The sequence below is a fragment of the Marmota monax genome, unplaced genomic scaffold (genome assembly GCF_021218885.2).
Source record: "Marmota monax isolate L192 unplaced genomic scaffold, Marmota_monax_Labrador192_F-V1.1 WCK01_AAM20220418_F8-fsc00088, whole genome shotgun sequence".
Lineage (NCBI taxonomy): Eukaryota > Metazoa > Chordata > Mammalia > Rodentia > Sciuridae > Marmota > Marmota monax.
This window is the reverse complement of record NW_026694492.1, coordinates 1,672,921-1,697,331: the sequence shown is the minus strand read 5'-3', so window position 1 is coordinate 1,697,331 and position 24,411 is coordinate 1,672,921. Positions and strand designations below refer to the sequence as shown.

Sequence of the window (24,411 nt, the reverse complement as noted above, 5' to 3'; positions counted from 1 at the left end):
TAACAGTGCCTTTGTTTTCCTGCCTAGAGAGAGTTTATAGATTCTTGGGTTTAACATACTCTTCCTGTGAAGTTATCCTAAGCATAAAAATTCAACCCACATTTATTTCCACCTATATCCCAAGGAAAGAGAATCCATTTCTTTGGTTTTTCTTCATTATTTACATCGTCATCCTAATGAAGCACTGAGGAATTGCGATAAAGAATAGATAATCTTGATCTTTTCCTTCATGTAGGTCATGGTTTAATTGGGAAGAGTCTTTATGTACATTAGCAAAATAACATCAAGCCATATCTGATTAGTGACAAATTATGAGAATAGGAGGTAAAATTCTTCAAACTTCAGTGAGTTGGGACTTCAGAGACATAGATGAGGTCATGTGGGGTGACCTCAATGAAGAGGAGGGAAATGAGCCAGACCTTGGATTATTATTCTGATCTTGACACTAATGAGTACACTTGGCCCTTTGGAGCAGATTTGCAAGTTACCCAAAAGAGCTGTGTTGACCTGACTGCTTCTCTACATATCATCATTATTCTAAGGGCAACTGACAGCTCTTAGAATATGGCAGAGATTTGAGTGAGAAACATGCTGGAACTAGAACAGTACTTCCCAAAACTTAGACTTGTATATGCATCACATGGGGATTTGTTTAAAATGTAGACTCTGATCAGTAGGTCTGGGATGAACTCTGATTTTCTGCATTTGTAACAAGCTCCCATGTGACATCGAAGATCCTGGTCCTCAAGCTACACTTTGAGAAGGAACATACAAAAGAGCAATGGGAATTTCTGAGGCCTTGGGGCTACTACCATTTTTCCTCTACATGGAAAGCACTAGACAGTCATGTCTAACACTTGCCTATATTGGAAGGAAATCTGCTTTGAAGAGACCATTTTCATCTTAATCATGCTCTTTGGTGTCTATATAATAAGGCAAATATCAAAGATTTTTGTTTTCAAGATCTACCTCTTTGCTTAAATAGTGGAAGAAAACACAGCTAAGTTTTTAAAAATATTTTTTTCAGTACTTAGGGATTGAACCCAGAGGTGCTTAACCACTAAGCCACATCCTCAGCCCATTTTTTATTTTTATTCTGAGACAGGGTCTCTCACTAATTTGTGTAGGGCCTCACTAAGTTATTGAGGCTGGCTTTTAACTTGCAATCCTCCTGCCTCAGCCTTCCAAATTGCTGGGATTACAGGCAAATGCCACTGCACCCAGCTCACAGCTAAATATTTTTATGTGGTGCAAAAGTAAACATTAACTTTTCTCAAGTTTCATATTAATTGTATGGCAGATAGAAAAAGAGACTTCCCCTCTCCCAAAAGTGAGAGTAAAATCAATAACAGTGGTTGGCTGAAATCATCTTTCTCTGACTCATACAATTCCATAATATTTGAATTTTTACAATAGAAATACATGATTTTTATGCAAAAATTATAATAGAGTAAGGATGTAAATATACATAACATTTTGAGAAGTCCAGGTTTTCATCTCAATGTGGCTGTCAACTGTATCACCCTAGTAGAATCACTTTATACTTCTGTGACACCATGTGAGACTGATAAGGCAACTGAGTATAGGCTTCAAAATTTGTAAGACATAGGACAGACTCAATTAGTTTTAAACTGTGTGTTTTAGGATTAGTTTATTTTTACGTGCATTTCATAGATGAATACACTTACCCAACTCTAATCATGAATAAAGACAATGCATTCTTACTAGCAATCCCAAATTGGTGCTTTCCTTTCTAGCAGTTGGAAAAATAATAAAATGGTTCAGGAACTGAACATTTGTATCCAATTTCACTTTTGGCTTAGTTAAGCAAAATCATCATCCCTGAAAAAGGCTTTCGATGTTTCTCAAACAAGTTTCTTTGCTGAAACAGCTCTTTTCATAAAATCATACAATAGTCTCTGATTTTTTTTTAAATGATGCACCATCTCTTTAAGAGAAAATTGGGTTATTGATTAATTGATTATATGCTGCTCACAAATGCCAACTTAAGCACAAGTAAAGAGACACTATTGAATGTTCATAACTCAAAGCCTGCAAGAGCACACTACATGGGTGCATTATTACGGTCTCCTATTTTAATGAAGACATAGCACAGCACTTTGTTGGCCTAATTTACACGATATATCAAAACGATGTGAAATTCCCTTCCACTACAATGGGAGAGAAATTGCAACACATATGTGAATTACAGAGCTTGGCCGGGTTGTTAAGGTAGGGCATTAGTATTCCAAAGCTGCTGTTGGGGTGTTAGTCTTTTATAAGGTGGCAGTGGATTCCTTCTTCAGAGGAAATTAAAGTGCAGGAAGCTGTCTTATAACTTGTTAGTGAAAACTGTGACATTTGAAAATGATTAACAGAAAATTGAGTTTTTATTTAGATACTCAATAATCTAGAAGTGTCTAAATAATAAATGGCTCATAGGAAAATATCACCCATTTGAGAGGAGAAGTGAATATTATAAACATAATAACAATGGCATAATAACAGCATCTACCATTTGTCTAGGAATTAGAGCATAGATTTAAGGACAAGTGTTTTGGAGCTAAGATTTGAATCATATCTCTGCAGTGATTGCGGGATTTTGTTGAACTATCTGGAGTCTCACTCTTTCCATCTGTAGAAGGGCATGATGTTAGTCTCCCCCTCACTGTTTTACTTTGAGGAGTAAATAACTTAATATGGGACCACAGTGTGGCTGAATGTGACAGAAACCCCACCACAAGAGTTTAGTTCCCAAACACAGGTTTAGTTCCTGGATGACCACCCACCTAGAAGGAATCAGTCCCAAGATGGTAGAGTGACTCAAAAGGTCATTGTTAGGCAGGTGAGTTAGCCATGAACAGGTGGTAGAAGGAAAGGCCAATAAAGGACAGACATCAGGCCTATGCACCAAGAAAAATCCCAAAGCCATAAAACCCAAACCACGGGGAACCTTGTCTAAACAGGCAAGCATTTGGGAATGAGGCTCGGAATGTCTAACCTTCCCCAAGCTGTAGAGAAGTATAATTCCTTGAGGAAATCATTACTTATAAATCCTGGATACTTTAGTTAAAACAGGTAAATTCACTATGGTTTTCTGACAAAATGCCATCATTATCTCGTGCAACCAATCCCCCCTTGTTAGCAAAACTAGGTCACAACCATCCTGTTAGCCAGAATATTGAGGTCCTCACAAAGGAAGTTCATTAAGGAATATCTAAAGGGTGATTAACCAATAAAGGGGGGACAGGGAAACTGAGGCAAGAACAAAGGACTCAGTTTCCTTAAAAACTCCAGCCCTGTGAGCACCACACCATCCTCTCTCGTGCAGGCCCTGTGTGGTACACAACTCTGGATTCTCACTCTATTAAACTTTTGCTTGCTGCTCTGTGTTTAGCTCAAATTCTTTCTGGCAAAGTCACAGGAACAGCACCCAAGGACTGCAATGGCTACTTAGACTCAACCCTGCAGGGCCCCAGCTCTGTAACACCACCATGGACTCAAGCTTCTTCTCACTTCCTCCTGGTCACCCTTAACAGGTGACCTAACACAGGACAGCCGTGAAAACTTCAGGCCTCACTCCTGCCTCTAGACAGAAAGGAGGATGCAGAGAGGAGGAACAGGGCGGTGCTGGGGTCAGGAGCTGAGCACTTCCCTGAAATCTCAGGGAGACTCCTGACTCCACATCATTCACCAGAACTCATCACACACGTGCTCCTGGCTACAAGGGACTCTAGGGAATAGTCTTTTAGTTGACATTTTCTTACTTAGGATAAGGCATATTTGAGTGTTAAATAAGAAAATAACATAGTAACAAAGACTTCCTAAGCATTATCTGCCATCTCACTTTAAACCAGTTCCATAAATCTTAGCCACTATTATCATATTACATTTTTTTGTCCTTTACATATTCCTCAGGCTCACCTGAGGTGCGTGAGTCCAAAAAACAAACATTTCTATAAGTAACACTTAAATATCCCCTGGATAACTGAGGTAGCAGGAATGGCGGGGAAAACCATGTTGGGAGTAAGCTCAGGCACTGGGAAAGTTCTGGAACTTTGATGGCCTTACACAAAGCCCACAGCACCAGTCTACCACAGAAGTAGTTGCTTGGCAAGAGATGGTAGTTACCTTGGGATGTGGAAGAAGTCCATTAGTCAGATGCGTGCCATGTGCCGGTGCTAAGCAGAGGACAAATGTTTATGGCACACCTGCTGGGACTCCCATGATTATGTAAGGGAGGCACTGAAAGGGGGGGCAAAGACCTGTGTTAAAGAGCACTGGTGACCATGAGGAGGAATTTAAATTATGTACATGTTGATTTCTGTGACAGGACTAATATAACACTGGCATAATCATACTAATGCTTACCTCATGATGGGTAATCTGCTACATAATTTATATGCATTTTCTCAAATCATTTTATAAACACTCTCTGAATTAAGTATTATTTTCTGCTTTATAGATGAGAACACTCAAGTACAGAAAGAGGTAGAATACTTTGCTGTGATTCTGACATTTAAAAAGTTCCAGGACTGGGGTATAAACTATAGTCCACCTGACTCAAGATCTAACCCTGAGCTCAAAGACTAGATCAATAAACAGAGAGCTAGCATTATTAATACATTCATTTAATAGTTTAGGTTATAATCTGATATAACTTGATTTAGTTGCTTGCTCAAATTGCTCCAGACTTCGCAATGGAGAGCTTTTTCCATTAGCTCCTATGTCCCTTTGACTTATTACATCATTGTAGGTTTTATCTTTTCTTAAAAACAAAACAAAAAAACAAGCAAACAAACAAACAGGAACTGCTGGCACTAAAAGATACTCAAAGCTTATCTTGTATATGTTTTGCAAAAGTTCTAAAATTGGCTATATCTCCAAGGAGCTCTGATTCCTTTTATTGGAGAATGGTATTAGAAATCAAGAACTGGGTGATAGATGGCATTGTATTTTTAGTATACATGCTTCCAGGGAATTAAAATAATTGACTACCCTTGCTTTAAAAGGTGTCCAATATATTCTGGTGAAAACATGGAATAAATTCCAGATTTGGGTTTTGTCCTTCCAGAACAAGTAATTTCTATGTGATCTTAAGTACATAACAGGCTGCCAGTTTTCATAACCTCACTAAGAAAACATGTGAGATGATTTAACTATTCTGCTCACTTGAGAGAGGTATTGGGGGATGAATCTATATAATCATTTTGAAATAGAGCAACGTTATCATCATCTTTCATCAATTATGAATTATCACAACCTTATATGACTGAGCATTTTGGGAGAAACAACAAAGGAAATGTTAAGTTGCACATTCTGGACTGGGTTAGCTTCCCTTTTGCTGTAAAATGTACAGATAATCTTTGATAGAATAACACTCTTGATGCATTAGTAATAAAGGGTTTTGGCAACCTGAACCCAAATTCACTATACATTTTGAAGCTGTGCTGAAAGAAAAAAGATGGAAACATTAATTTCCAGCAGAGACTTACTCAAGCCATGCAGGGCCCTAAATTTGCTTTCTCAGCTACTAGATTTCCGAGTTTGAAATGCAGTGCATGATGGCATCTGTCCTTTACTGAGCAATTTGTCCCTTTGAGACCTCCCTAAAATTATTAGGAAAAGCCTTGCAGGCAAAGCCTCTTCATTCTAAAATTACATTATTTATGCTACCACAGTTACTTCTCAGATGACCTTGGAACTTCTCTTTCCCTTTTCTTTCCAGACTTTCTCTCTCTCTCTCTCTCTCTCTCTCTCTCTCTCTCTCTCTCTCTCTCTCTCTCTCTCTCTCACACACACACACACACACACACACACACACACATCCTTACCTTCTTGGGAAGAGGCTAGTGTGTCCACATAGGAACATCCTCCTCTCCTCTCCAATTACCTTGCCCACCAGTCTCCACCCCTGCTTATTCATGAAGCCTTGCCAAAGCTGTTCTTCTCATCCTCTCCTCCATCTGTATCCCACTCATTTGGTTCTCAATAATATGATAATATTTTGCCTTTTGAGTCTACTCATCTTTTCTTGCATATTTAAGTGCCTAGGTCCTATTCCTTAATCATTTTTGTTAACTCAAAAAGGATGATAGCAGGGCTGGAGATGTGGCTCAAGCAGTAGAGTGCTCGCTGGCATGCGTGCATCCCGGGTTCCATCCTCAGCACCACATACAAACAAAGATGTTGTGTCTGCCGAATACTAAAAAAATAAATATTAAAAAAAATTCTCTCTCTCTCTCTCTCTCTCTTTAAAAAAAAGGATGATAGCAGCTTATTTGTATGTTCTTATATCAAACAGAACATTAATAAGCACCTGTTGATTGAATGGATTAAAATAGAAATAGTTTAGTGCTCACTGCAAAAATCTTTAGGTTAATGCATTTTCTAAATGCCATCTATTCTGCAACATTTTTTCCCATTTTAAGAATAAGAACCGTGAATCTTCATGAGGGTCCTCCAGTTAAATCTTGATAGAGCAGAGACTTCCTTCCATGATGTCCAATAATGCTTCATGGTGCCCATTCTTAGATTTGTGATTTGGGTCCTCTCTGGGACCCTGTTTCTTCATCAATAGAATGAGAGACACATGTCAAACAACCACTTGGGTCATTTTCTGCCCAACAATGCTGTGAAGTATAAGGTGTGTTGTTCTCATCCAAGATGTCTTTCTTATCTCCTGGTCTTCTCTTGGCTTCCATTGACTTCTACAAAAATAACATTTTAACTTTTTGACACATCCAAGTTCTCAGGAATGATTTTTCTAAGGCAAACACAGAGTCTATCCCTGGAATTACTGTATAGTAAGTAATTATTCACTTATTTTACTTTATTCTATGTTCAGACCTGTGTTACATTAGAACAAGGCCTTAAGAAGAGAGTGAATTTTCTAGACTTCACATATCTGCATTTTAGTATCTGCAGGATTTCCTTGATTTTCAATTCCTCACAAGCACTCTGGAAAGTCACCAATAAAATTATTAATAATAGCATGCAGAGAAAAAAACTCAAGCACAAAGAAGGGCGAAGTAGAGAGAAAAGTAAAACAGAATTAAAACTCTCTGTAGCTAAAAGCTAAGAAATTCTGAAATTTTCCATATCTTTATATGAGCTTTGTAAGGCTCATGCACAAGAGTAACTTCAGATTCTATGCAAACCTGAGAACAATCATCATAAGGAAATCAAGTAGTTAATAAACTCTACTACCAACAATGGAACACAAAAGAAAAGTGTTAAGAAATGATGTCACCAATAAGTACATTATCATACAATCTTCAAAAGACAACCTGATACTGAAAATGAGCTGCTTCTCACAAAACCCCTTTGGTTTGGGGTAGCAATTGTGACTCTGCCACAGGATAGAGGGTTAGGCCTCAGTGACCCAGGTATCATGGCTATGGTTCAAGTTGTTTCTGCACCTCCAATCAGGCACCCATCCTCTTTGGACTGTTGGGCCAGTGCCCTCCTATTGAGCCTTGCTACCACCTCCAGGTATTCATTCCTCCCTGTGGCTAACAGTGTGGAGCCTCAAGTGTCACTGCCTTACAGAAATCCCCAGGATTATCCCCGCCCTCGTTTTCACCACAGGGACCTAATTTAGGGTGATAAATCATACAGTCTATCTGAGACTATCCTGTTGCTAACTCTGTATGTCCTGCTTCCTAGGACAACCCTTGGTTCCCGGCAAACAGGAACTCCTGGTTACTCTCTAACTGCTCTAGCACCCAAGGCCAGAGCAATGATGCTCTCTCGTCCCATTTCTTTGTGTGCATCCCACTCTCTGCCTAGGATTTTGTTCTCCCTGTCTTCACTTCATTCTTTCCTGAGGATTGATTAGATTCCTTTTCCTAAGCTATAATGCACAAGCGGCATTTTTCCCTGAGAGGCAGTTCACCCCTCTATAAATAGAATTTGACTCTGGGGGGAAAGACAGCAGCCTTACATAACCTTTCACAAAGCCCTACTCATTTTCTACCAGGACCAGAAAGGGCCTACAGTTCACGAGCTAAGCAGAAACTTCTCTCACCAGGGGGAACACTAGTAATTTTCATTCAGATTGATCTGCTAGCACAGCTGAGCCCCACGTCCTCTTCTGGTAGACTCTGATTTGGAGCATGCCAGTTAGAGCTCATCTCTCTGCCAGGCTGTGCAGTGCACAAGCTTCAAACCCTCCCACTAAGCCAGCTTTACAGCTTTTTTTCTGTAAAGCTTGACTCTTCTGTATAAGCTACGTTCCCCTCTCCAGCCACAGAGGCCCAGGCAAAGGAGAATTTGGTCTGTTTATGCCCTAAAGACTATTTCCAAAGGAAGGGAGAAGGTTCTGGGCACAGCCCCTCCATGGTTTCACTTGGAGAATGTGGGTGCCATTGCTCTCAGCACGGAGTTGCTGGCAGAGGAGCCCAGGGCTCCAGAGGCCCGTTCAGGTTCCCTGAATCTGGGTATTTTTAAGGAAAAAAGAGAGTGGAGAGAGAGAAAATACAGAATAAAAACCAACAGACTCTTTTAAAATGTGCCATCTTATCTTGAATGTTGGTGAGAGAAGAAGGGAAGAGGCAGATGGAACACCCAAAGCACATTTTTAAGGGTTTTTAATCTCAAGGAAAATGAAACACATCATTGACCTTGGTGAAATATATTACCTACTCAACCTCAAACCAGAAAATGGTGTTGGCACAGTTTTACCATTGTAAGACAAGCTCCCCCGCAAGGCCAAGCCCTCCAAGAGGCTTTGAACTAACCTGCACAGAAGGGGAGTGGCTGAAGAGCTCTTTAAAATTGTGAAGCCAGAGAGTCAGTCAGTCCCCTAGGGCAGCGTTTCTTTGTCACCTGGGGTTTAATCCCTTTGGTCTGGTCATGACCTGAGTGTCAGCATGCCCTGAGTGTCTGCATTTGTAACAAGCTCCCAGGTGATTCAGGTCCAGGCAACACTCTTTGAATAGAAAGACCCTTGGACTCTGGTTCTCAAACTTAGCTACATGTTAGAGTCAACTGCGGGGATTAAAAAGTCCTTGAACCCAGGCCCCACATCAGAGATTCTGAATTAACTGGTATGAGGAGGGCATACAAATTGATACAGAGTCATGATGAGAGACACTCCTCTAGAGAGATGACTCTGGGAACAAATTATACATGGTACTGAAACAAACCAAGAACAAGCTTCTAGGTGTTCATGCTGAGTGGGTGCTGGATTGACGAGTGTGTCGGAAATGAATATGGTTAACCAGGAGAGAGTTAATAAGAGATGATGGTTTGGATGCAGAATCCACAGGAGACATGTTATGGGCTGCCAACTTTGATCAGTATTACACTGTGTCAGGACCTTTTAGCTGGACCTATTAGCCTGTAAATCTAGCTAAGGCATGAACTGGGGCCCACTGTTTCATGTGCTTGATTTTAAAATTGCCACTGGAGTCTGACCATCTTATTTTATTTCTAAGTCTTTAAAACTGCAGCAATGGAATTGAGGAGGATTCTAGAGTGGCCTCCTGCCCTTGTGAACGTTTGTGTTTGTAGACTATCTCAGAATTAATGTACCCCATATTAAGATCATACTAATAGTAGATAGCACTTATGAAATATTTATTGTTAAGTCACTAGAATCGATATTTTACATATCTAACTGCTGGAGTGATGTTATCTCTGATTTAGAGTGGGAAAGCAAAAATTGGGTTTGTGTCCATTTTACAGGTGGGAAGGTTGAGGTCCAGTAAGTTTAAGGCCTTAATCAAGTCCACTAGTCAGCAGGCTTTTCTACCTAGCTATTACCTCTCTCATCATGACCAAAGACTGTGGAACTATGGGACTGGTTCATCTGTGGAATCCAGCAGCTGAAGGCATGGTGACTCAGTGGAGTAAGTGGTGCTAGGTCCAGTGACATGGAAAGGTCACAAGTCAATGACTTCTGAATGAGCTGCAGCTTTAAGGCAGAGAGAACACTTATCATATCTTACAAAGCAGTTCTGTAGAGAAAACCTAGCGGAATGGAACGTATTGCAGAGAAAATCATCTATCATGGTTTTCAAATCTTAGATTTTGTTTCCTTTCTTAAATCACCAAGAGCCATCAGGCACACAGTTTGCAAGAGGCCACAGTAAGAAGAAATGTCCCCAGGCCAATCCTACTTCTCCAGACAGCTGAAGTCCTATCTCCCTCTGCTGGGTGACCGTGGTCAGAGTGGAAGGAGCCTGTTGCACGTGTTTGCCTCACTCTTTTTGTTTTTTGAAGTCTCTCTCCCTAGACGACATTACTTATGTCCACGTGACCCCACTCTAAACACTCAGGATACATAGGCTCCCCAATTCACATCCGACAGATGAGAAAATCAGCGCAAAAGCTGTTTATGTAATTTGCTTAAATTTTTAAATGACTGTGCTGAGATTAGAGAAAGCTCCTTAATATGAACTCATTCAATTTATCCAACTAACATTTACTGAGTATGAGAAGCTTCTACTGGTGAGAGGATCTTAATGTGTTACCACACTATTATGCTTAGTACTCCTGGCACAGATAACATGCATATTTTGGGGGTTCACTATCCTTCCTCGCATCACAGGGCCTTGGCACCCACTTTACTTAACCTGGCTGTCTCTCCCCTCTCCCTTCCAGAACACCTCCTTATCTAAGTTAACTTATCCTCAGGCATCAATCAACCACAGCTTCCTCAGGAAACCTTCTCTGTTCTGCTTTTTGGATCTGTTTCTTGCAATAGTTTCTTTCCTTTAAAGCCTTAGCTCATTTGAAATTATGAATTAGTTAATATGTTTACTTAATTAGCATGTTTATCTCACTGGGATGAGCTCTGCCACCACCTTAATACTGTTCCTCACACACTCAATGAATAGAGGGGAAAGGGCCATGGAAGGGAAGGGGTGTATTTATAACAACCCACAGTTGGATCTGCGGGGGGAAAAAAAACTATGATGTCCACAGTTTCTTCATTATTACTATACCTATAGCTTGATTTCAACATGATTGACAGCTCTTTACACCCACTTTTTTTTTAAAATTCCATCAATCTAAGGATACAGAGATGAGAGAATTATCTCCCTCAGACCATCTGGCTAATATTAATATATTAATGATATAATGCATAAACATTGTAGTTGATATTTTTCAGTCTGTCCCACTTTGTTTGCATTCTTTTTTTAATGAGCACTTTGTTCAGCCTTGTATCCCACTTAGCTGTGTGTGTGCTTGTCACCTCCACTTAAAGATGAGCCCTTGGAGGGCAGAAATACATTGAAACTTTCCATTTCTTTTCTCGTATCACTAGGCAAATGCTCTGTAACTAATACCTTGACTCGAATACTTGATCTTATTTGATCCTTATAATACCTCAATGATTATGTAAGGCATTGATAATCCTACCTGGAAAATAAGAACACAAGTTTGGGGAAACAAAATGTGTACAGCTGGCTATACCACAAATTATGGACCATGCTGAATCTATATTTTATAATGCACGACTTGAGAGTTCTTACTTAGAAGAGCACATTAAATTTGGGGTCCTTGATTACCAGAAAGATATAAACAAACTAGAGGGAGTTCAGGTAAGAAAAGTAAACATGATTAAGCTTCTGGAGGGGTATGAGGAAGGATTAAATGAACTAAATATTTACAGTCTGGCTAAGGGAAGACTGAGGAGGAAGGCAAGCATGATTGATAGCTAGAATTATTCAATGCGTCAGCACAGAAGAGACAGAGTCACTAAAAAGAAGGAAAAGAAACCAGGAGCCAGACACAGGATTGCAGGGAAGAATATTTAGAACAGGACTATCTAAGATGAACTGTGAAATAAAATTTTAACAACAAAAACTGATTTGGTGCTGAAAAGTTTCCCAAGGGAAAGTTAAGAAACAATCCCTGGAGATGTCTCAAATCAGCAAGAGAAAATAACTAGAAATTGTCCTGCGGGGAACAGCTCTGCCCAGACATTAAACATGAAAGGGAAAGCTTTGCAGATTTTCTCTCTAATTTATATTCTTCTGGGATCCCACGAGGCTGAGGAAAGATGTGGGAACAATGGATTGAGGACTGAGTGCCGGGGGTTGGCTTAGATGTCACAGCCTTGACTCACATCTCTAATGAGTGGGCACAGAAGGCAACCCGCTAGAGAGCCCTCTCCAAGCTCATCCAAGGCTTTATTTCATCCAGGGACCTTCATTAACCTGCCCCATGGGAGTAGGTGAAATGATAATGAACCCAAACGAAAACTGGAGAGGAGGGTGCACATGTGCAAGCAAAGAGATCCCGCTGATCCTCACAGTCAGATATGCCATCAATCCAACAACGATCTTGGGTCTATGCATTTTGCTGTGTTAGAAACACACCCAAGATCAAATGGTGAGAGTAGGGCTTTTAACTCAGGTTTGGTGTTTATCATGACTCAGTCATTCTTTGGTTTCATTATATTCAAGGGATTCATAACGTGCCTCCAATTAAGCCTGGCACCCCAGCATCTGTTTCACTAAAAGTGAGGCTCTACATGGACAAAGAAACAGGATAAGTCAGAATACTGACAAGGTAGGGGTTGCTCTGTATAATCAATAATCAATCTTACAGTGGCTAAGGATCTTGTTTCTAGACCAAAATCAGAGTACTTTGGGGAGATGTTGAAGTAAAGCCTGGGCTAAAGTGAACATGATACAGCATTAGGTGACAACTTGCTACAAGTTAAGACTACTGAGGACATCTGTGCCTGAAGGCAAAAGGTTGCTCAGTAGGAGAAACAAAATAACCACCAATAGTATTTCCATGTAAAAGCAAATGGATGCTCAATTGAAGAAACAGAATAACAATTATCTTGCTGAAATCACAAATGGCCAACAAATTTATGGGAAAAAATGTTCAATTTTATTAGCAATCAGGGAAATGCAAATTAAGCCCATAATGAGATGTTAATTCACATCCACCAGATGAAGGCAAATTAAGCAAATGAAAATACCAAGTGTTCGTGGAGACAAGAAGCAAAGGGGACTTTCATATGTTCCTGGCGGGGGTTTTAATAGACGTGATATGTCATTGCCTTCTAAAACTAAAGATGTCTTTGCTGTGACTAAGCAAGTCTACCGCTAGGTATGCACCTTAAATATGATGGCAAAGTTTTACCGGGGAACATGTATAAGAATGTTCAAAGCAGCATAACTGACAATAGCAAAATTTTGAGTTCCCAAAGTCTATCAACAGTAAAATGGATAAAATTGTGGTTAATTATTACCAAGGAATATCATACAACAGAGTGGTTGAAATGCAGTCATACATATCCATATAGATGAATCTCAAATGCTTAATGCTTAGGCAAAATGCAGGTCATTATATCTCTTTTATCACAACCAAGTACAGGCAAAGCAAAATAGCATACTGAAGATGCAAGAATTTGTGGCAAAACTCTACAGCAGACAGCTATTCATTATCACAGAGATCAGAAAACTACTAATGGGCTCATAGGTAATTGTTGCTTTATTTTTGTTAGGATTTTTTACATATATGTATGTAAAGTTCATAATTTAAAGAAATCATATAAAGTTGAAACCAGTAATATAACTAGAATTGATCCAGTCCACACTCTCATTTAATAAGAAAAATTTTGCTGCATAAAGAACAAATGATGTGCAAATTAATATCAAATTTCAGAAATGCTACAAACCCATTAGTTAAAATGAAATATCTCTATCAAGTGACTCTATCAAGTGACTCAGGTCCAGACTTAGACCAATCTCTTTACTTTACTTTAGATCCAATCTCAACGAAACTTTGTCTCCTATTTCTTAGTCAAAATTAAAACAGAAACAACAACAACAACAATCTCAGAAAAAAATAAAAAAACAGAAAAAACAAACCCAACAAGATTTGGGAGACGTTTCAGGTGGACATAAGGAAGTAGATAAATGTATCATAAAATGTATTTTATGAATCCAAAATAAAATTCTTAATAAAACAAAATTAGCAGGCATGGTCATTTCATGGAAAAAATAAACATCTAAATGATGTAGTACCTTCAGAAATCATCCTGATAATATCACATCATATAATAAATGAGTTATAGTGACACAATGGGTCTATGAAGAATGGGTTTAAATCATATTCTACATACTTCTTAAAAGACAGTTGAGTGGAGAAGTATTTCTAAAAGACAATGGAGAAACTTGTGAAATCTAAAAATATTGGGGCTTCACCAGAAATTCAGTTACTAAGACCAATGACTTGAGTTAATAATATTTATATTATCTGCTTAACTCCCTTAGTCTCTTATAAAAATGTAAATGTGGTTTTAAGAACATTTTAGATAGTCAGAATAAAGTTATATTGATAAGACCTCTTATTAGGTCACAATTCACTAAGTTGGTATTTTCATTAGATCACATCATAAAGATTCAATTAATTCAGCGGAACATTTTTGTCCTAGATCCTCTTAAGAGTAGCCCTCTGGCAAGAACCAATATTGAAAGGATGAGTAAAGGACAAGGAAGAAATCTCCAGGTTGCAACATCACTGTTCAGTTCCGTCACAAGAATTATTGTGCGTGGTCTTGGAGGTCTTCCGACATGGAGGATGTGAAATGACTAAGCAAGAAAGAAGTCGCAGAATTTGGATTTGATAAATTAAGCTAAAGCATATAACAAAACTAAGAAGTAGTTTATAGGGACTGGGCTCTGGGAACTTAGCAGAAAAGAGACACTCTCCCACTCAAGTCATGCCCTAGCTATAGACTCTTGAAAAATACGATCAATAAATACAGAATGATTTGTGTGTTTCCTGGTTAGACTTTCCCTCAAGAAATGAGAGTTGTGAGTAATATGGTTGTTTGGAACTATTCATAAAAAGCAATATGTGCTGGTATGACTATAGGCAAATTACCATTAATAATGAAAAGAAAGGCCTATTCAATCATATGCATTATTATGTATTTCTAGGCCATACCATTGGACATAGTTTAGGCATTTCTAAACTATCAAGGAAAACATTTTTACTTAACAGTCGAGTTAAAGGGGTTTGCTTTTAAAACCTCAGGCTAAAATTTGTCAAAGAACTTCAGAGCACTATAATAATTTTGATCATCAATCAGCCAACCTGTATTTATTCACATTTGCACAGTGCAGAACCTGAAAAATATAAGATAAGGAATCAACACTCTCGTGTGGGAGAAGCAAAAGTGTGATACTAAATTGTGCTGCAATTTACCTGAGTGCTGCAATTATAAAGGTGCATAATAATTTGCATTTTATTTTTTGCTATTACCCACTTGGCATATATAACATGTCATTTATCTTGCATATTTTTTATTGGCCTGCAGGGAAAATCTGAGTTGCTTATCCTTTCTTATTGATAAGTTAAATTTCACTTTACCTGAGATCTTATTTGAAGGAATATATCTAAAATACATAGGGAAATGCCATGCCATGAAAATTATGGTGACATTAAGAAATACTCTGATTTCTGGGGGGAAAAAAAGTAACTTTGAAGAAAATTAAAGTTCTGTTATTCCAACCGGGTAACACCTTTGTGAACAAATGACCTCCTTTAGCTAAACTAATATCCTATAGCACTCACTTCGGTCTCTACTTAAAATGGGGTGAGCTCTAGAACTGCAATAATTCTGACTGAAAGGCCACAGGTTTGAGTCTACTATGGTAACAGTGGGACTTAGCTGTTTTCAGAGTGTAGCTTAACTCTCCGCTGGGGGTTGGGGGGGGGACATCATAAAAATTTAAAATTTTGTTTTCACAGCAAAATCCTATTACCTTGCAAAATGTTCCACAGCATGTTAAACATAGTGCCCAGTGTGAAGGACTTCCCTGGGCTGCCTCCAATGGGGCAGTACTGATGCTGTATGGCTTAGAGAGGAACTATGGTCCTTCAGGGGCAGGCATGGAGAAGAAGCAGCCACAGGAGACAGGTGTATTTCACTGGGCATTGTGTCAATATTTCATCCAGCGTGCTTCAATCAGAGTTAGTGAGATCCCAAGCTAGGATTCATTAAGGTGTAACTATTGTGACAACTCATAGAACTCTTAAATCCTTTTCTGCAGCATTGTAATGGAACAAGGAGAGAGAGAAGACGAAAAAGAAGATGCCATTTGCATTCTATGAATTGTAAATGTGCACAGTACTTACCCTTCCACTTTAGGGATTACAGTATTTTTCCAGAACCAAGTGACTTTTTATCTTTAGTTAATTAATCAAGCAATCCTCAGCGGGTTTAACTCATTATTCTTTTTACTCAAGCAATGCTAAGGTTTCCTGAAATTCATGTGAAATTTATGCATATGGTTCATCTAAGAGATTATCATCAGAGATAGATTAATCCATCAAAAATTTATCATTAGAGCTGGTAGTTGTGTAACAAATATCCAAAGAGAGCAATGTGATTCTAGTTTGATGTGAGTTTCTGACAACACTGTGAGCCAGAACTATGAAAACTGGAGAGAGCTCTAGCCAGGTAAGAACTCAGTCACTAACGCAATAACAACTGTCCTTACACAGTGAGGGCTACCACGATTAACCCCAAAATTAAATATTTATAGGAGAAAGCATGGGGGCGGGGGTAGAAATCATCACTTCTTTGTGTATATGTGTTTTGGTTTTAGTTTAAGACATTGCTCCCAAACAACTGCTTTCTTTTCTTATCATTATACTGACTGGAAAAAGCATGAGGAAGAAGTTTAGAATGGCCAATTCTCCAAAAAAATATAGTAAGAATATTTGCTAAGTGTAATCTTAAGGCACATTCTGTTATAGAAAGAGATCATCAGTTTGGAAACTTCAGCACTGCCTTCAAACAGGCAGCATGAGGTGAAACATACAACTGTTTTGGCCAGGAAGTCGAGATTTAACTCAGGGCTTGTTTCCAAAGGACAGTGGTCACACTAGATTAGATGACCTGACTTGGTGCACCTGGAAGCATCCCAGGAGAAAACCACTCTTGCATTTGAAGAATCCCAGACCCTTGGATCCATGCAACAGGAGATGCAAGCCAGGAAGCAGGAGCACTTCTCTCATAAAAAATGCTCAACAAACAAATGGAGTGCTGGGATCTCCTTAGAAGGCACAGTATCATCTCTTCCCTCTCCAGAAATAAGTAAAAACATCCCCCTCCATAAAAGAAAAAAAAAAGAAAAAGAAAAATCATGCCCCCCAAACTCTTGTCAAGTGTCCTGCTGGCCTGGAAAACCATACTGCAGCCTGCAAAGAAATGTACTTTAGGAAGAAGTTTCAGCAGAGGTCCATTCAGGAATTTAGAACTGAAGCTCTTCCTTCTCAATGGAAACAAGGAAGTTTGCTGAGAGGTTAACTTGCCAGGGAATAAATGTAAGTCAGACACACTGAGAAGTTATAAATCTCTCCCCGGGAAAAAAAAAAAAAATGCCTATCAGCAGTTCAAGCCAGCCCAGCTTTTAAGAGCATTAAAGCAAATGCACTAAGCCTAATATATTCACACATAACACATGTGGTGGCTGTTTCCCATGCTTCATAACTCAGAGGGCAGCTGCTGCTGTGTGGGAAATGGATACTGTGACAGGTCACTGGTGATTTATACTGCAGCACTCAACAGAGGAGTGGACTGCTGGCCTGCCCAGGGGCACTCGGGTCCTGCCATGCTCCCTCCACTTAACAGCACACCCAGATGGAGGAAGTGACCTGATTTGGTTGGGTGGGTAAAAAGGTGGTAGATGGGGGAAAGCAGCAAGCCTTACTTCATCAGGTCCAGACTACATAAACTTACAAACTATTTCAACAGAATATAATACAAACATACTTGAAGAATTAATTAATTGATGGGCATACCTCCTATTTTATTCATTAACATCTATCATCTACAATTCCCATCTTACCTGAGATTCTGAGACTCTACTTGATGCCTCTGCCTGGGACTCATGCCAAACATAGAAGATGGCATTTTACAAGAGCCTGCTAAAAGCCATGGTCCTCCGACCTCAGCATCAAGTTCTCACCTTATGCTGACAGTGTTCAGGGATGCCCTCAGTTGTGCCATAATAATCCTGCACAAATCCACAGGAGCTTCAGACTTTACCTAGAAAGTGGGAAAGGGTCCCATGCTTTGTGCAAGTCTCTGTAATCCTTTGTTACCAATCAACAAAGTCTTTTAAACACTCTGCTGAATGGGAATTACACTACTGGTAAACTGGAGGCTTGGCCTTTTTAAGGGCACCTCCTACTGGTCCTTCCTTAGAGTGAACTATGCTTTCTTTATCACCAATTCCTACCATGTTCCCAAAGAGTGGATTTTGCTACTAAGAAAAAGGTGACACTCAGATTAATGAGCAAAGATGACCAGAGTGATGTGACATAGCCATATCTCTAATGTGCACAATCCTGTGTCCTGGGACCTGTGCAAAGGCCACCATAATTCATTTGCAATTAACAGAAATGGATTTAGAAGCATAGAGAAGTTTAAAGATAAAGATGGACAAGCTTATCCATGGGCATATCCCTTGTATGTATATATTTTCATCTGCTTTTCAGGCACAAATTAATCTAAGAAGATAAACTTTTAAAAAGAAAAATAAAGTAGTAATAAATGATGACAAGTCTCTAGACAAGCAACTTAAGTGGGAGGGGGATAGTCAATTAATTTAGAGATTAATAAAACAAATATTAAATCCATCGCCATTCATCTATTTCCAACCTTTTCCAGACAAAAGTCACTTGGGAAATGGCTTTAAAATACTGTCATGTAATGGACATTGTCCATTTTTGTACACCTTGACCAATGCAATATATTCAGCCAGGGCATTTCAGACCTTCAGTCCCCTTTGGTTCTGCAGACTTCCTACCTAGCAAGGGATGTCCCCTCTGAACTTCCCCTCTGCTATCCATGGCCTCCCAACCTGCCAGAAAGAGCGCAAGTCAATTTTCTGTACAGAGGCAGAGTTCTATGCCTCGCAGCAGCGTCTGCGGGTCGCGAGGAGGATAATTTTTAAAGACACCTATTTATTACAGTGAGGATGGGCTCCCTGGCCCACCTTCCTTAGGAATAATTGCAGAGGACAAAGCTCTGGGAGAGAGAAGCCAGGGAGGAGGGAACCAGCCCGAGGGGGAGGAGGGATCCTGGGCATAAGAGCGCGCGGCTGCGGGTACCCGCGCACCACAGGCGCGTGCGCATACACACACACACACACACACACACACACTCACCGCTCTCGCTCTTTCTGGTCAAACGAGGGTGAGGATGGAGTGCGCGTGCACGCACACGGATTTCTGCCCGCGTGTGGCCGCGCCAGGCTTTGGGAAGCTTCAGGCTGGCTGGGCGTTTGACTGCCTCAATCCCTAGCTACCGTGAAGAGGCGCATTCTGTGCTCCAGTTCGCAACCGTTGGCCGCACAGCACATAGCGGGGACAAGAAAGACAGAGCTTAGGACTCCAGGGAGGCTGGGGACTTGGCCATTCAGATTTGATCCTTTTCCCTGTTAATTTTCAAGGATCAGGTTGGGGCGCTCCTACCCAAAGCCTGGTCCCTTCCTGCATGTTCTTTTCTTGTGGATATGGGGAAAGGTCGTCTCCTAAGGGATTTCAATGTTCAGCCAGAGGCTCTCCTCCCCACTAGGCCTGCCCCCAGTACCCCAGCGCCGGTCTACTTGTGGTGAAGTTCCGCAAAACGAGTGAACCTTATAATGTGTCACTTTGCTTTTTTTATTCTTTTGGCTCCAGGTCTGTACTCAAAGACTGCAGCAGCCTGGAGCACCCTTTGGATCCCTCTTTCTCCGGCTTTCGCTCAAATCCAGTCGCCAAACAGTTTTGCCATTTTCAATTAGAAACTGCGTTTGCCAAGTACCAGGGCCAGGGGCTGGCTCCCCAGAATATCAATCATACGGAGTTTTGGAGGTATCCTGGAGATATCTGGAGACTTAGCTGGCGAACTGCATTCACCATTAAAAATAAAATTAAAATAACCTAAAACGTACCTCCCTCCTTCCTGACAACTCTGCGCTTCCTTGGGTACCAAGGTCCCCTCCTCCGAATTACCCAAACATATTAGCTGTCCCTTTTCCGATTTTCAATCAGCAAGTCCAAAAATCCAAACCAGGAGGCGCATGTATTCACATACAAACGAGTCAACCCCACCAGCTACATCCCGCACAGACTTCGTCAAAGACCCCTCAATGTCCTCCTCCTCCGCTGCTCCCGGTTCTCCAATTCGCCTTCCCCTTCACAGGTTTCTAAGGCTTTAAGGATCCAACACAGTTCCTTTCAACGACATCCCCATCACCTGTCCCAGTCAGACCGCTCTCCAAACCAAGCCAAGTATTTGCAAAAGCAAAGATGAGAGAAGCACTAGATTTTTTAAAGAGCGAAGAGGCGCCCCTCGCCCCCGCCGCCAACATCCTCCGCCCCCAAGGAGGGGGAAAAGTCTTCTGTCTTTTACCATCTGCGAGGAAATGGGGAACAGAGGGAGCGCCGAATATCTTTTTATTTTACCTCCACCCCAATTCCACTCTCGCCAAATGAAATGAGAAAGGAAAAGGGGTAAGAGGGTGGGCGAGCGACGAGAAGAAAGGAAAGAACCTCTTACCGGTGACTTGAAGATGCGCGCTGAGCAGGGAAGCTCCGAAGAGTACAAAAGCCAGCTTGGGTACCCAAACACATCCAAGACTATTCTCCATATTTCAGCCAACACCTTCGGGGCCGGGGGTCCTGGGCAGCGGCGGCACTCACACACATGCACTCACACACGCATGTACACATGCACACACACACACGCGCCGAGCCCCTTCGGCTTCCTCCTCCTCCTCCTCCTCCTCGTCCTCCTCCTCCTCCTCGTCCTCTTCCTCCACCTCTTTCTCCACCTCCCCTGTGCCTCTTCTGCCTCCGAAGCCTTTTTCCTTGTCCACTGAGGGAATCAGCAGCAAAACGAGGCAGCAAAAAGTTCCATTCGGTCCAAGAGATTCCGAGCCCGGGTAAAGTAACTCAAGGAGAGGGAGGGAGCAAGAGAAGGGAAGATAGCTTTCGGCGGGGCTTGCAAGTCATCAATAAACAGAATATCCAGGAGGGACCCAGAGGAGAGGGCAAACAATCCTGTGACTGGGCTGGGCATTAAAAGGTTGAGGCTGGTTCCATGTCGTCGGTTGGGTCAAGTTGAAGAGGAAAATCCGCGCGAGAGCTGGTGATGCTGTTCGTTTTGCTTCCAAGAGCTAGGGGACCAAGGGAGGAGAGGCGGGGGGCTGCGGGGTGGAGCGCTCTCACTTGTTACTGGGGTGTCCGCCAGCGGTGTGTGAGCTGGGAGTTGGAACCGTACTATCCATTGATCCGGAGAAGTGAAGGGCTGGAAGGGAAAATGTGGAGACCGGAGGGAAACGAACTGGATCAGGCAAAGATTCCACGCGAAGGGGGGTTGGAGGCAGAGAGACGAAGGCTTAGGGAAAAAAAAAAGAGCGGACGGAGGAGGCTTCCAGCAGCTGCATTCGCCTGGTCTACATATCAATGCGCAGGGATGCCCTCTGCGGGCCAGGCGTGGGAAGTCACTTTTGTCAATGAAACCAGCCAACACCATGAGTGTGTTTTGCAGCAATCATTTCTGACACGCAACATTCAGGAAATTATTTTTATATGACTGTGAAACCTAGGTGGGTGTTTAAGCTAGAGCGAGTGGCTAGGGTGTTTACGTCCTTCCTTGCCCTCAGCATTACTTAAAAGAGAGGTTTTCATTTGGGGGAGAAAAAAAAGTCACCCAATGCAACTCTCTTCTAAAACTAGAGGGAAACTGAGATCCAGAAATACAATGACCAAATCCCAGACCGCTGTTTCCTGACATAATAGCTAGGGTCCTCTTTGTGTAAAAGATCTTATTTCACCTGTCTTCATTCTTTTCCAGATGTGATTCAACATATTTAAAAGTACTAACCATGTTTCGTATGTTCCACATATATACTGTGTACTGATGGCTCCTAGGAAACATGGACAGGAGATTTAGTGGCATTCACTCACTGTCCTCCAGGGTTTTTTTAATCAGTTGAGAGAGGAGCATAAATGGATAATTATAAATTATCATGATAAACACACTATGGTCTATGTAATAAGGAAGTGCTCTGGGAGAACAACAAAGACACTTCTTCAGCCCCTGGATATGGAGTGAAGTGTGCATACATACAGAGAGAGAGAGAGAGAGAGAGAGAGAGCGCACAAGCAAGCAGGGTGTGAACAGGAAAGAACTTTCAGGAAATTGTTTTGAGTTACTTTTATATCTTGTCTCTACTGCGAGATCTCCAGTGTCTTTGAGCAGAGAGGTTGTATGTCTTTCATCTTTGCGCCCCTCACACGTGCTAGGGTGGAACTTGGATAACACACATGCCATATATTTTTGCTGAACTGGCAAACTTGGAAACCAATTAATTTGGCCAGAAAGGATGATGAAGAGATGCGCCATTTTGGTTAATGTTGTTTTGAAGATGTTCAGCTGAACTTTTCTCATTCGTCATTGTGTTACATTATTCATTTTTCTCTCTTCTGCACACTTTCTTGTCATTCTCTCAAATTCACCAGGGGGTGAGAGGATAAAATGTAAACATCTATTTAGAAAGGAGAGGGGGCAGGCATGAACAATATGGATCAAATCACCACCAGGAAAATTCCCATGACATTAAAACTGGACAGGAGTGTTTCCAATCCTTAGTCCTGTCCATTTCTTCCTGCTATGGAAAAGTAAAAATAAGATGTACCCTTTAAGCCAGAACTTTCTGAAGCAGGATATATACTTGTTTTGTTGTGCCTAGGAATGGAACTAAGAGCTTCCTGCTTGCCAGGCAGACACTCTACCACTGAGTCACATCCCCAGCCTGGAGCTCCGGTTCTTTGGAGTGCAATGATACTCTCTGTTGACCCAAAATTTCTCAAAACACCCAAGTTTCTATTAGCTGAATATATGGAGGTCTCTGAAAGTGCAAAGTGTTTTAACTGAGTCCACTGAACTTTCTAGGAGATCCCTGCTAAAAACCTTCAGGGAGTTTGTGAACATTCAGAAATTTTATGAAAAATGATTGGCTCTGGGCACATGCCCTTACTCACCCACCTGAGGTGAGTTTGGGAATCTTTAGCTTTCCTCAGATGAACAAAATGAGTTCAAACCTGCCCCCTGCTGAAACTGTAAAGAACCATTAGATAAGAGGGTAAGGATGTGAGAAGAATTACAATCTTCCTGAGAGAACAATAAAGTCAATTCTTTCCCCACATCAGTAAAAAAGATGCCCTCAAAAAGTGGGAAGATAGGAACCAAAAGTGTCCCATGTCACTCACATCTCTTTAAAGGTACCCTGTTCAGCTTCACACCATGAATCTTGCTAACAAATTACTCTTCACTATGGTCCTTAACTGATGTACCCAGAGTAGTGCAGACCATCAGTCCACTGGACAATGATCTGCTAGAAAATATCCATTAAATACTCTTTGTCTTAGATGCTCACGTGATTCTAAAACTGAGAGTAAATGACCCTTGCTTTTATGCTCCTACCCAGAACTCTTCCTCCACCTCAGATGAATTCAGCTTGATTTTGGAGTCTTCTCTTGGAAACAACCTTAATATTTTCTGACTCAAATCTCAGTAGTTTATTCTGGGGAGACACAGCACTTCCTTATCCCTTCTCTCAGAGGTGTCAGACCCACTTCCCACCTGGCTTTCTCATCAGGAACAAAGTAAACCAAAATATAAGCTAGGAAGAGGAAAGGAATGGGAGCCACAGAAAATGGTTTAGTGTAATTGATGGTCTTCCTATAACCCAAGACAGTTGAGAGCCCCCTTTGATGATTTAATATGGTGGAAAAACATAGCGGATTCAGACACAGTTTTGAGTTCTGACGACAAATTCATCAATACCTTCATTTCTTCAAATCACATATACCCTAAATTATATGGGTTTCTGTGTAGGTGTGGAGGGAGGTATCAGGAAAAGCCTTTTGTTTTGTTTTCCTGAGATTAACCCAAGATTAACCAAATTAAAAGTATGTAATTCATTTTAGAGATCCCACTTTGGAACTATATTTCTTGTTCTACCTTAATTCAGAAAATTAATGATATTTATCTATTTGTGCTCTGCCAATACTGTCAACTGACTTTGGATACCTTCAAAAAGATATTTTAGGAATTTATTGGCAAAAGTAATAACATGTAGTCAATGGTACATATTAGGCTATGAATTTTACTGAATGTCAAACTATGTGAACAGGGCAATGTGATAATCTACCAGTCATTCATTTATTTTTAAATAGCTATTATGTTAGACAATTGATTTATGTACTGTCCATGTAGCACATGTGAATTTAGGTATGATATAGTCATTGTCTTTGGCTAATTTATAATCATGAGATGAAAGGATGTGTTTTAGTTGACATTGGTTTGATTTTGATTTCCTTCCGGTTGGTTGGTTGCTTATTTGGCTCAGAATACCTTTTTATTCTTTT

The 24,411-nt window shown here is 40.7% G+C and overlaps 1 protein-coding gene across 3 annotated transcripts in view; it reads right to left on the bottom strand.

Moving 5' to 3' along the window:
• Positions 1 to 21,376, bottom strand: part of Dcc (DCC netrin 1 receptor) — a 1,097,715-nt gene extending 1,076,339 nt beyond the window's left edge. For all 3 annotated transcript variants that reach the window (XM_046419457.2, XM_058571333.1, XM_058571334.1), the window contains exon 1: positions 20,534 to 21,376. In XM_046419457.2, the coding sequence (XP_046275413.1) occupies positions 20,534 to 20,624 (91 nt within the window). In that variant the 5' untranslated portion in view covers positions 20,625 to 21,376. The remainder of the gene's footprint in view (positions 1 to 20,533) is intronic.
• Between the last annotated feature and the right edge of the window lie 3,035 nt (positions 21,377 to 24,411).